Genomic DNA, 13419 nt, shown 5'->3' on the forward strand with positions numbered 1-13419 from the left:
CAATCTACTGGACCTACAGATGAACATCCATAGAAGACATTGCGCTGCGCCCTCTTGATCTCCTGATGCGCAATGGATGAAGACGGCGAAGGATCAATAGTTATGACCACGCATTACCTCACAGGAAATATTTCCTGCAACCTAGAGCGCTATAAAAGAGAAGGAGGTTTCGTCTTATCCTTCAGAACAAGCCCTAGTTTCTGCTTGGGGAAAAATTGACAGACAGATCCAAATCAAAATGAAGCTCTCTATCAACATTGCACTTGCGCTTGCCTTTCTTACCTCCTCTTTCTCAGCTACCGCCTCTGCTGAGACTCCCCTTGTGACTGTTCAACTTACCAATGACCAGTCCGGTGCCAACGCTAACGTGGCTGTTCGAGCAGATGGTGTCAAACATACCATCGCATCACTCTGGGGCAAAACAGCAGTTGCACGCAATGGTGTTGTTTACGCATCAAGCACCCAGCTCACAGCATTCCAGCAGAATACTGCCTGCAGAATTTTCCGACCAGGCATAGATGTGACACTAAATGCACGGCATACTTGGTCGTGGTTGGATGGCGGTAGGGTGGTAAATTTGGACGGAGCTTCCTTGGTCTGCAAAGATGCATGATTATATTCTAGTTGGATGTGTCTCTTTACGGACTAATGGGTGAAACTTTGGATCATATTCAGTTGCCCATTTTTCATGTTGGTGACTGTGACAAAAAGCAAGATTTAGGTGATGTAATTTAAACTACTATGTCGCACTCCTTTCTAAATGTTATTGATGATAGCAATCTGGGAAGCTCTTGATTTATATTCAATCACAGATAATGATAAGGAACGCTATCTTGGCATATCAAACAGATATAAAAACACATCAGATACTTAACAAATTCCAAATGGATCGAACCTCAGACCAGCTGAAGAAATACTCAGAACCAGATACACCAGAGCTTTTGTATTGTGCTTTCAGAGACCGATGCTATAGCCGCCACAATAAATAACTATGCCTCTGTGATCCCTAACAGCCACTGACTACTTATCATTATGGTACTGAAACTTGGTGCGAGACTCATTCTACAAGGTGCAGTTACTGTAGCGCTAAAGAAGGCTTATACAGGTTAGCTGTATAATGGGCGCTGCAAATTGACAAATCAAATTCAATTCCATCAAATAAATGACAACATAGGAATGTTCTGGAGTAACACAAGCATGACTGGACTGAACGCCTCCATTAACATTGTGCTTGCACAGCCCATTTGAGAACTCTTAGGTCTTTGAAGACAGCACAGTCTGGGCTGGGCCGAACTCGTACCATTCTCTTTCAGAAAGATAGGTCAATAGTGTCTGTTTCGTGGACAGTCACCCTTCAAATGGCCGTCTTCTTTACCTACATGGGCTCATGGTTAGCTTCCTTCACAAGTTCCACAATCAACTTACAATAGAAGCAGAAAACATCATTGCGGCATTGGGACACTCTATGGCCACTCTCTTAACCTGGAGAATACAATGTCAGCGCCAGACGCAAATGTTTTATGCTTCTAGTTACGAACATTTACCGCAAGGTTCGCCACATTCCCTTTCCCAATGTCCAGGCCACCCGCAATTGCGGCACCTGCCTTCCGCTTGCCGGCGATATATACCCTTCTCGAACGCTTCAGAAACCTGACGAGACTTAAGCCTGTATGCCCTCGTCTTTCGGATTTGATACGCCTTCCCAGGTTTATTGACTCGGTATCGGTTGAACTGCGATAAGGGCAATGTCTTCTTCAAATCCTGAAACTGTTTTGAAATGGTACTGCTGATCATTTCGGTCATTTTCGACATGTCAATGTTATGGTCTTCCCTTCTCACGCCGCGTGACCGATGCCTGGGGGTTCATCATTTAGCCGAATTTCCTCGATGTCACTAACGGAAAAGAACAAGAAGGAAAGAGGGCAATGAGGAATAAAAGTAGAGAACTCACATTAACTGCAGAGTGTTTTCAAACCGAACAATAATATTGTTAAGGGAGTCAAATTCAGACTGTAATTTACGCAATTTCCGGCTATTCATCCAGGCACTTGAAAGTGCAAGAAAAGAATTACCCTGACGATTCTTGTGACGCTGAAATGTCTCTTTGATTTGCCTCATCTCATCGTATAGGTTCGTACATTTTTCCTCAAGTAAAGTGTAAAGGTTTTTGTTCAATTCAGGGATATCTTCATGAAATGACGCTCCTTTAAGCCCATCCAATAGCTTTTTCAAACCAGAGACCAGCTTCTCCATATCGCTCTCATTCTGTAGCAACTGCTTCATCTCGCTGATACTCCTTTTCTCTTTTCTTAGAAGACCCAAAACTGGGGGCAGTATGCCAACTATTCCAAAAAAAAAAGTACTCCATGATATGAATCGTACCGAAGAACACTAAAATCTCGCCAGATGGATCAAAGTTTCTCTTCAGAACCGATGCAATAGAGAGGTCGGCTTATATCAGGTGTCTAGCAAGGAGGAAAATTAAACGACAGGAAAGAGGCGGGTGAACTGGAGACTACGAGTCTCTTATAGCGACTCTGCGACTCATTCAGACTGTCACAGCCCCCTTTCCATCGCATGGTTATGCCAATTTGAGTAATAAAGTAAGAGACCGATGTGTCTCCAATACAAGGAGGAACAAATCAGCTCATGACACAATTGAATCAGCTTATGCAATAGTCCGAAAGGGGAAGGAAGATGGCTGTGCAGGACCGAACCCGTAAAACATGGTGGTAACCAGCATATTGTGCTGTCTGGGCGGCTAATGAAACCTGGCCAGTGGTTTTCGGTTACGATATACTCATCAGGTGCCAGAATATGGCTTCGATAAGGGGACACCCTGATCTGTCCAGTCACAGCCGGCATCACAGTGGCCGGCGGCAGTTGAAACCGCCTATAAAACCCATGCCTGGAGAGCAGATATCCAGATCAACCTATTATTGGGCATCCATCTTGGCATAGATGCATCCTCCAGCGTAGCCAGCTAACATAATTGGTGAAAGAAAGTAGAGGGGAGCTTCCACATCTCCTTAAACGGATACTTCTACCCTTTCATCTCCTGGAGATCGTTATCGAAGTTCTTAGAGCAGTGTTACACGTACCAGAGTTAGAATACCACTTTCCCAAAGGTTCGTAAAAAAAGCATGCGACAAGTTGATTCATATTCGTATCTGCTAATGCCTATACAGTAATAGTTCATGGTCTATTTTGCTGAGAGTACGGTCATTCCTATCCTAAGCAACCCCGCACTGAGTTGGCTTCTCGAGCATTCGTATAAATACAACAAGTAGTCTGATGTCCGCTTGTTTGCTTGGGGAACCATCGCTACTGTGTCCAAACTCTTCCAGGTAAGCCTAAGACGTATGAAGGCAAACACTAATCGAAAATAGTCCCCAAAACACTGCAACATGGCTTCAGGGGTTGTTACTCAGATAACCCAATACCATCACTACATCCCCCGCTTCATTCTGACGCGATTTGAGCATAAGAGAGCCAAAGCAAGAAGTACGAATGATCAGACCATGACGCAGGTTACCACCTAAGAGGGATATAGCTTCACAAATCATGGAATCGTACATGTTTTCGACCTGATCAGTGAGCAATTTTGACTCAAAGAAGTTTCAAAGACCTGCGGCACGCAAAATCTATACCACAACGCGAAGGATACCAATGAGAATAGAGCATCTGTTCAGGAAGCTAGAGTCGAAGACCAGCGTGATATTCAACAAGATTACAGATGCTGTCAGCAACGGTGTTGGTCATATCGATATCCTTGAGAAGGACTTTCATATTCTCTTCCAGTTCATGAATCTGTCCTTTAGGCGGTCGGAGTAGTACAGAGACGAAGTCAAGAACCCCTACCGTGAGAACGACTTTTTCTTCTAGCGACAGTTTGAAGCGTCCAGAAAGAGTGGCCGGTCCGGCGAACCAGAGCAATTCTGGCTCGAGCTGTTGCTGTATCTCTTGGAAACAAGCCACGAGAATATCCTAGAAGATGCTAAAAATCCGGATGAAAACGCTGCCGCGTACACATATAAACACTCTGTCGAGAATTACACCCTTCAGATCTGGAAAGCGGCAAATGGCTACGAATTCTTTCTTAACGACAGGCTGGTGGATTTTGAGGGTGATACGCAATCATACCTCGGTGCAGAGATGAAAGGAGAAAGGTGTCAGCTCATATGGACGACTAGTGAAGACTTTATACATCCTATCCTCCCCGTTGGTCCAGAAGTTGCGATTATATTCTGCAACGAGTCCCGATGCTGGAAGTCACCGTTCGCCGAGGTTATGCACGAGGCCAGAGTGCCTTACCTGGAGAATTCTTTGCTGAAAAATGCACCGCACAAGGACATCGTCAGTGTCGATATACCAAGCAGGAAGAGAGGGAGGAAGAAATGGCCCGTAACAGTTGTCTGGACGGTAAACATTGGAGCTATGACTCGAGAACAGCATCGAATCATCGCTTCCTACTCATTCAGTCATGCTCAGTTACTGATTGTAGTCCGAAGCAGAGCGCAATTCGAGAAAGCCAAGCGAGAACTAGAGTTGTTCTCGCGAGAGAGGATGGAACATTGGAGTAACCTTGGAATTCGATCCAGCTACAGGTGTAGCCAACAGCGGCCTCAGTAGCAAGTTCGACGTCCTGTTTCGGAGGAAGCCACTACAAGATCAGTTGAGGAACTTATGTCTGCCCTATACCAGATGCTTGAAATCAAAGACGTCACTCACGAGATCCCAATAATGACCAAGAAAAATGCGTTCAGATTATGGGTGGCAATCGACACTCTTGAACGTTTAGCTGGGAGGATGACTCCTTCAGTGGGATCAGGGAACGGTTGCCCTGCCAATCGCATCATGCATCCAGCCCTCAAAGCTGCATTTGAAGCTACATACTCGCCAAAACATTCCGACCACAAAGACCTTAACAATGTCAGGTTCGCGAAATTCTTCGACGAGTGCATTGGGGAAGAGACGTTTTGCCTTCGAAATAGAAAGGAAAATTTCAGAAGTAGTCTCGGCAAACAGCTTCAAAGCTCATTTTGAACACTTCAAAAAGACATTACCACCTTACGACGCTCCTTTAATTCAACGGACACGATGCAAGTGACCCATGTAATGATCTGAAAGACGACATCCTGAGAAGCCTACACTTCCAGTCGATTATAAAAGTGGCAGAAATTTTCGACGTTCTAAAATGGATGTTCGATGAACGACAGGACATCTTAGCAACTTCTGTGCGGCAGATTGCGGTGCCTATGGACGATACAAGGCCGCGTGTTGTCCGGTTTCGTGGAAGGCGCCAATAGTTTAAAAAGATTAGCTCGAGTTACACCAGGTCATTGGTGGAAGGGAAGAAATGGGTGAAAGTAAAGTATCTTCCATAGTGGAAAAATTAGGCCATACGGGAGTAGCCGTTCGAAGAGGTCTTCAAAAGTAAGCCATGATCTGCGAGTAGATGATACTGCCGAGAGTCAGACAGAGTGTGTGGAAGCTTGGAGCAATTGAGAAGCATTCTGCTGCGGCTGGTCCCGCTGGCATGCTTCGACCGTGGTTCATGCCGACAGGTTGCTAATGACCTGACTGTCATCCAGACGTATGATATACCAGAGATTAAGAAGTGGCTGGCCATTCACAGAGGCACATATAATGTGGTTGGCTCTTCTGCGTACTGTGGACCGACGTTTGTTCCGCAGTCATATTGCAGAACTCACTTCCATCGGCCTGTTCACTACTATTTCTAATACGCTAGAGGTCGTGCCTAGACGCCTTTTAGTTGAGTGGTTCTACGGTTGACAGAGTCATAGCATAGCCAATCGACCACCGCCTCAATGATGCAGGCGATACGCCTTGGAGTATGCCTGGTATTGCGGCGCAGCGTCTGCCGCAGTTCTTACATCACAAATGACTATAGACGAGACTTTTATAAACAGGCATCCATTCCCCTCTTTTCTCCATCTTCTCTGCTCCATCTTCCATCTCCTGTGCTCATACTTCTCTTTTCAACACTCTCCGTTCTATCCACATTCATCCAATACACCGTTAAAGTTCCATTGATCAACCATGGCCACGTCTCACATGTCGCTAGACGAGAGAGCTAACTTCGTCGAGGATATTATCCATTACGACTTCACCAATCGTGCAATCCTTTACGAAGCTCTCCGTAGCGCCGGCGCGCTTGCCCTGACCGGACGAGCACATCGCTCCGACGGCAACAAGGACCTGGCTCAAATCGGCGATGCGGTCCTGCGACTCATCCTCGTGATGGACGGCTACGAAGCCAAAGCCAGTCGAGGTTTGTTGCCCCTCACAAATGTTCCTGAGATGGACTACTAATCGAATCACAGGCTACATCAACCAGATAGTCTCATCAATGGCCAGCAACCCCCATCTCGCACAAACCGGCTCCAAAGCTGGACTGGAGAACCTCATTCTCATCAATCCGTCTCAGGCCAGCGTGTCCCCGGGAGTGATGGCTCAAACAGTTGAGGCGATCCTCGGCGCTGTCTATCTCGATAGCGAGATGGACGTCCAGGCCGTCCGAGCCGTCATGGCGAGCCTGAACCTGGGATGGCCAGTGTGAATTTATCTCTGCGCGTGAACAAAGCGAATACGAGTCTACGTGACTCGATATCTGTTACTTACCGCAAGGGCACCCTTGGGCCTCCTCGCGCGGGGTCCGCATCGGATTGCCCGATGATGTGGACAGCTTTCCAGGACCAGACCAAATGCTTGCTCAGTAGGGGTGGGGTCCCTGTTTGCTGTCCATGCACGTGGTAATCCGCTGCTGGCCCTGTACGAGGGGGCCTTTGGGTGCCCTTGCGGGCCTGGAACGTCTGAGAGCCATGAAGGCGTTATTCGCTGTGGCGGGTTTGCAGTTCTGAGGACAGACGTGAGATGGTGTTGTTGTGTGCGAAGAAAGAAGACTGATGGGATGCAGAGTGATCAGGTGTTGGTTGTGCAAGTAGTTGATAGTTATATGGAGTCTTTTGCTTAATGGAAAACGATGGCTAATCTCGGAGTCTACTCTATTTGCAACACTTTGTAGCGTAATTATAGGCTAGACATTCTGGGGATAACAGACGTAGGCACATTATTTATGCGTAAGACGCATGTGGTAGCGCTTGCATAACTGATTGGCATCTCACATGATCATTTCAAACCTACAACAGCATCCTAGATAAAGTCGCAATAATGGGATTCAAAGTGGTGTTTCTGGCTGATGCACCAAAAGCACCTTCTATATTTTGAATAGTAATAATATATAATGTAAAAGGAGTGATATAGCACAGGAAAGCACTGTCCTCGACTAGGAGCTGCAACAATGAGAGAAATCAAAAGCAACGCTCAAATCAAACAACTGTGTCAGTAGACCGCAAGACCCAGCTCACGTTGTCATCTACTGGGTGTAGACACAGCTGTTAGGGTTGGCAACATCCTCGACACGAGCAGCGATACCGACGCAGTCCTTGTTGCCAGCAGGGTTGGCAACACCGGCATCGGCCCAGATGCTCCAGGCACCGTCGATGCTGTTGGGGCAGGCGATCAGGTCCTTGCCCTGGAACTGGAGATGGTTCTGGTCGTCGATGGCCCAGCCCTGGCGTTCGGAGTTCTTGGGGCCTGGCTGAGCGCCGGTGGTGTAGCCGATCTTGCCCTGGCCTGTAGAGTTCCTGTCAGTTTCTGACTTTCCCTTTCCATGTTTGAGGGTGTGTAGATGTGACTTACCCATGCCAGAGCGGTCGACGAAGATCTCCTGGGGAGTAGCAGAGGCGGCATAGAGGTACAGGGAACCGTCCTGGATGTAGAAGGTGGCGCTCTTCTCGTCGGGGCGGTCGCAGCTGGCGTTCTGGGAGTTGAGGCCAGCGAAGATGCTGCTCTTCGCAGCGCTAAAGGGCTGGTACTGGACGGCACTGCCAGAGTGGATGGCGACAATGCCGAAGTACTTGTTGGTAGAGGCCTGGCAGGCGGCGGCGGAGGCAGTGGCAGCGGCCGAAGCGGCGAGGATGAAGCTCTTGATCTGCATTTTGTGTGGTTTGTAGGGTGGTTGAGAACGAGTGGTTTAGAACGAGGTTTTTTGAGTTTGGAACTGGCTGTGAGTGATTGATTTGTTGTTGTTGTTGAATGTCAGAGGGACAAGGCTAGCATTGAGCCTTTTATACCTTCAAGGAGATCCTCGGCATCCGAGGGTTCCCATACACAACATGGAAACCAGGATACGAGTTAGTGACTGTGCCAACATCGCCAAGCAATTGTCTAAGACATGCAGCCTATTCTACGCTGGACATGTGGTCATACCTTCTGTGCTCCGTTAGCCAATGGCTATATTTGGTTCTTCAGATGACTTCAATAGTGGGTCCACTCCCTGAAATATGGGGAAAATCACCTCAGTTCATCTGATGCTGTGGGATAACATTGAGGTTATTCATACTCTGTTATATAGTTATTTCATCCTGGTATACTATCTCACATTCTAGAATAAAACACGCAGAATATGACTGTTACACCTTTAAACATTTTCCATCCCTTTTAGTACCTGAGTCCCGCAAGGTACGTAGTGGCATGATCGACGTTGACAGTAGTGGCAATACTTGCGGACCCTGCTATTCAGTAACTCCACATGTTTCTCCGTGTTCCCCACAGTGGGAGACTCAGACCCAATCCGAGATTCCGGAATTGATTACTCCTAAGACATCGGTCTTGAGGTTGGGACGGGATCACCGGGAGATGCCCTAAGTGGCTAATGCCCACTCCATGCCCCAGCGCCGGTGCAATTAATAGACTAGAAGTTTCCTCCTCCCCAGAAATTGATCACTACTGTACGGAGTAGAAACTGTGGAATGAACTGGCGCTAGAACAGGACTAATCTTAAACATGACTGCCTGGGCTACAGACTACACCGCCACTCCGTAAATAGGGGTCAGTGGAAGTCCCAATGTTGTACCGACTACCGAGGACACCCCGGAGAGAGAGATATCCTACTGATCCTAGTCATGCACTAAATACACTACGCGCTGATCACCAGCCATAGTGGACATTTAGTTCTTCAACCTCATCTTAACGTCAGTCGAGAGAACGGAAATAATAACTTAAAAGGGAGTCAGGTGTCTCATCTAATTAACTATTTACATAATGGTTATGTCAGTTTAACATTCTCTCCATCAGTACTGCTGTATGACGTCTTAGCTTCTATTACACATCACAACCTCGTGCATAGCATATGCCTCAAGAAGGGAATGCTAGGCAACATCTGAAGAGATGGTAGTCGTTGACCATAATAACTTTCGGAGAGCTAGCGATGTTGGACGACAAATGCATCCATCTTCCGACTCAGGTTCAACAACATTCACACTAACGGTGACTATTTACCTCAATAGCTGCAAATCTGCACCAAGAGAGCTACTTTTGTCTCAGGAGATGTCTTAAAGACAGTACTTATGATGTAACTGCAGAAATGTACCTATAGCTGTGCTTTTACTGGAAGGCTAAGTTGCACGTGGTGATAATCCCCGCCTGGTACTCCGTAGTCGTGCTCAGTAGGACGTCCGTAGACCCCGGCAGAAGCCCGGCAGACCATCCGAGACGCCGATGTTGGTCATACCTTGGAGGTCTTGGATTTCAAGTCGCTGGATCGCCGGGTGTGGACTTTGTCGACTCTTGTTGCTGTCATTTGGTGATTCAATTCTGAGACGCATATGCACCTTTCTCCGCGGAACTTTCTTCCCGCTTCCCGTTGAAGCCAGGGGATGATTTGTCTGTACATCCATTGACTACAGCGATCATCATTCCTCCCCTTTTCCTTTCAGACAGCGCATCGAAGCCCTTCTCACTGTTTTTACGCCTAGAGCCATTTTGTAAGGTTTCCTACCACAAATGTTCCATCTCGATCACTCTAGCCAGCTATTCTCGACAGATGCCTATGTCCATTCGCACAGATTTTTGAGGAAACGAATATGCGTTTTTTATAACAGAACGTTATTCCAGGAAAGTGAGGTGCTGCGTCTACGCAATCTCGCTCTCCGAAGATCCGAGATGGCTCGCTATATACATGAAGTTCGCGCGTCCTGAGGACTCAGCTGCTGTCCTGGTTAGCTGTCATGGGCAGCCATCAGCGAGTCTTCAGATACCACAAGGAAGAGATGCATTTCTTTGGTTTCGTATAGAGTATCATTCGTACTATGGTCAATGTTACTGATGGTCTTGCAGCTGCATCTAGATATAAGACTACACCATCTCCGCCGTTCTTTGATCGCAACCCGACGTGATAACCAGTGGCCATAATACAAATTATACTTTTGGAGGACCTTTGTCTGGGGTTAAAAACTATGATGGATGCGGGAGTTAGGTTCTGTTGCTTCGTAACCCGGTCAGCACTTTACCAGAAAAGGCATGACAGGATATGACTGGATATGACTGGATATGACTGGATATTAGAAGTTCTACTCGCAGCTTCTGGCTTTCCCATGAAATCATTTATCACCTCACTGGTTCCTTTTCGATAATCCTGCCGTGTCAAAGATGCATCCGCCCAAACCGCCCTTCTTGAACCTGGCTCTTCGGTAGAGTTGAGAAGAACCCACTTCTATGAGAGCAATTCATCGTTGACAATATCAAAGAATCGTTCTTAAAAGGGTCTCTAATCCCTCCCGTCATATCATTGCGTATTTGTCTAGGCCCGAAGGAATGGGATGGCACTGTCAGAAGGATGCAGGATTACATTGCATAATTCAAATGAGGCACGCCACCTTCCGGCGATCAGGATGACATGCAGACGCGGTGGCCTTCTTATAAAGTTTCAAGCGCCTTTAATCCCTGCATGTAAACCATAACCTAATCCGGACTGCAACTCAAGTTCCGGGGAATTGTATCGTAAACGCCAATGGCTGTAGGGTCGCACACACATCTCCCGGAATATGCAGACGAGCTGCGATATGTCCTGCGTGAACGTTGCTATTCCTACTAAGGGGTCATGCTGTGCAATCAATTATGAATTAAGAATAGCACTGGCCCTTCGAGTCGGTCACCAGAAAGGTTGAATTTCTAGGTTTTGGAGAGCTGCGCCAGATCCTATTCCGGCTCCGAACGGTGCCGACTACGAGAATCTTGGATATCTGTAGGAATTTCCTGATAGACTAATCACTAGTACAATAAATCATCGGGCTACTTTATTAGTGTATGATTTATCTGGGTGACATCTTATGTTTTGTTGATCTTGATTCTTCTGGCTCGAGGTACGACAACATATATATATTCCACCGGATTTTGGTCCCCTGAGTTTCACAGTCATGCAAACTGAAAATCGCGGGCCGGGACCAGAATATGATGAACACTGACAACTCAAGGCACTGATATATGAATAAACAAAGCAAATTCATGTCAATGAAGACTGAGTACGTAGATAATATTCTGAACAGAGGTCATTGAGGTGCAGAGCGTCGGTTTGGGACATGTAGCAAAATATGAAAACATGCATTCAACAAGGCCTGCTGGCCCAATGGTAAGGCGCTTGACTACGGATCAAGAGATTGCAGGTTCGAATCCTGCGTAGGTCAATTTTTTGCTTTTTACCCACCTCATTTTCCTTTTCCTCCACCAGGAAGGTGGGTATTCTAACCAGAACAAGATTAAATTAATTAGCCACCAATAAGCGGCTGGTACTATTTCTAGGTTCAATGTCTCAACGTCTTTCTCCACAAGTGCTCGGAAAATGTGATATGTCATTCCACGTTGTTGGTCGCATCGCGGGACAGAACAATTTCGAGAAGGAAAAAACAACAGGTTCATCATGCCAATGAACATTCCCCGATTAGAGGCCGTCTAGGTACATCTCTGCAAATCACGTACTGATCGAGCAGCCGCTGGCCGTAGCTAACGTCCGATCAATGTCTTGAAAGGTGGCTAAAGTCCAAATGAGAGACAACGCCGTTTCCGCCCTCAACGTCCATCTGCATCTTCATCATATCAGCCCCTTTCTGCCCACCAGGTCCAGTTCCAAGCACCTGCTCGCCAAACATGCGCAGCTGCATCGGCATCAAGTTGTTTCCGTAATGCTCGACAACGTCGTGCTTCTCCACCGCGTACCCAAGATTGCTCCAGTTTGCGGAATCCGTGCCGTACCGGACACATTCCTCCGCTTTGGCTGGGGTCCACCACCTCGGCAGAAGATCGGGTTTGCGTTCAACGCGCTTCAGGAACCGGCGAAAGCCAGCGCGGCCGCCATCAGTTGCCCCACCATAGATGCTATCCGCGTGAATATCCCCCGTGAACGTGTAGTCGTCGTCGAGCCGGAGACGGTAGGTGTCGATTAGCAACTTGTAGGTATCCTTTTCGGTGCGGTCATGGAGCCAGGTCTTTGCGTGGAGGCGATGAAACGGCTTCAGGAAGTCAACCTCCAGAGCTTTGGTGGATTGGGTGGCGTTAGCGTCGCTCGCGGACTGGTTGCCGGAGCCGGTGTTTGCTTGAGCATTGCTGGCGCAGACTTTCTTGTGAGTCTTCCAGTCGGCTTTCTGGCAGTCGCGGGAGCAGTAGACGACCGATTTGCAGCGGGAGCAGTTCCTCAAGGGAACACTTTCGGATTCTGCCTTTTTGCAGCTCTGGCATTTGCGTGTCTCGGTGGGATTGGAGTCGGACATGATTGGTGACTGTAGTAGGTTCAGTGAGGATCTTGTAGAGGATGAGATTGGAGCTTTTCTGCTGCTCAATAATGGAAAACTTGAAGAAGGGGAGTTGCTTATGGTGCACTTTCTGCAGAGAGAAGGAAGAGGTAGAGTAGCGGTGAACGAGAGACTTTTACTACTAGAGTTGCAGCATGTTGATTGCAGGTAGAGAATGATCAGTGTATTCACTGTAACCGACCCCGCCATCTCAATGAAAACCGACATCTCAACGATAAGCCATTTTCCCATACTAAACTGGATATTTGAAGTTTCATTTTTCTTAACAAGACATAGTTAGAATGATCTAAAATTAAGTATATAGATTATAGGTGCTATTTTAATATATATCTCTCTTTTTTTTAAAGAATTGTAGCAGTGCCTCTAGAGATACTAAGAATTAGGGGTAGATATCACCCCCTAACACTAAGTTCTACTATATCCCTCTATATATATTAAAAAAAGAGAATGATCCCTATATAATAGGTATACTATTTAGCATAAATTACATATTAGATATCTAATCCTCTATATAAAGATAGAAATAGTAGCTAAATATATATATATATTACCTTAAGTATACACATTATAATAGTATAGTAATATAGACTATAAGCTATATAAAATTAGTATCTTAAGAGAGCCCTAGTATAATTTTCTTAGAATTTTTATATCCTTTGTGTGGTTAATAATATAGGAAGTATATGATTTTTTGGGATTTATCATTGAGATGTTGGTTTTCATTGAGATGGCGGGGTCGCGCGTAAAT

At 46.5% G+C, this 13419-nt stretch overlaps 4 protein-coding genes and 1 non-coding gene across 5 annotated transcripts, besides 2 other annotated features; 3 read left to right on the top strand and 2 right to left on the bottom strand.

Moving 5' to 3' along the window:
* Positions 1-238: 238 nt before the first annotated feature.
* Positions 239-518, top strand: NFIA_004870 (uncharacterized protein; the record flags this gene model as incomplete). Its single annotated transcript, XM_001259024.1, has 2 exons — positions 239-440; positions 499-518. 2 exons carry the CDS (start codon positions 239-241, stop codon positions 516-518), a joined length of 222 nt encoding a protein of 73 aa, XP_001259025.1.
* A 5545-nt stretch (positions 519-6063) lies between these two features.
* Positions 6064-6583, top strand: NFIA_004880 (ribonuclease III domain-containing protein; the record flags this gene model as incomplete). The annotated part of the gene is made up of 2 exons (XM_001259025.1): positions 6064-6295; positions 6348-6583. 2 exons carry the CDS (start codon positions 6064-6066, stop codon positions 6581-6583), a joined length of 468 nt encoding a protein of 155 aa, XP_001259026.1.
* Positions 6584-7399: 816 nt separating this feature from the next.
* On the bottom strand, positions 7400-8023 carry aspf34 (cell wall protein PhiA; the record flags this gene model as incomplete). The annotated part of the gene is made up of 2 exons (XM_001259026.1): positions 7400-7659; positions 7726-8023. 2 exons carry the CDS (start codon positions 8021-8023, stop codon positions 7400-7402), a joined length of 558 nt encoding a protein of 185 aa, XP_001259027.1.
* Positions 7964-8000: a microsatellite.
* A 2363-nt stretch (positions 8024-10386) lies between the features above and the next one.
* Positions 10387-10427: a microsatellite.
* Positions 10428-11477: 1050 nt separating this feature from the next.
* NFIA_004900 lies at positions 11478-11549 on the top strand. The gene has a single exon. It is a non-coding gene; the product is annotated as a tRNA-Arg (tRNA).
* A 327-nt stretch (positions 11550-11876) lies between these two features.
* On the bottom strand, positions 11877-12629 carry NFIA_004910 (zinc finger MYND domain-containing protein; the record flags this gene model as incomplete). Its single annotated transcript, XM_001259027.1, has 1 exon — positions 11877-12629. The coding sequence occupies one exon, from the start codon at positions 12627-12629 to the stop codon at positions 11877-11879; it is 753 nt and encodes a 250-aa protein (XP_001259028.1).
* Between the last annotated feature and the right edge of the window lie 790 nt (positions 12630-13419).

This window comes from Aspergillus fischeri, genomic scaffold, assembly GCF_000149645.3.
Source record: "Aspergillus fischeri NRRL 181 1099437636265 genomic scaffold, whole genome shotgun sequence".
In the NCBI taxonomy this organism is placed as follows: domain Eukaryota; kingdom Fungi; phylum Ascomycota; class Eurotiomycetes; order Eurotiales; family Aspergillaceae; genus Aspergillus; species Aspergillus fischeri.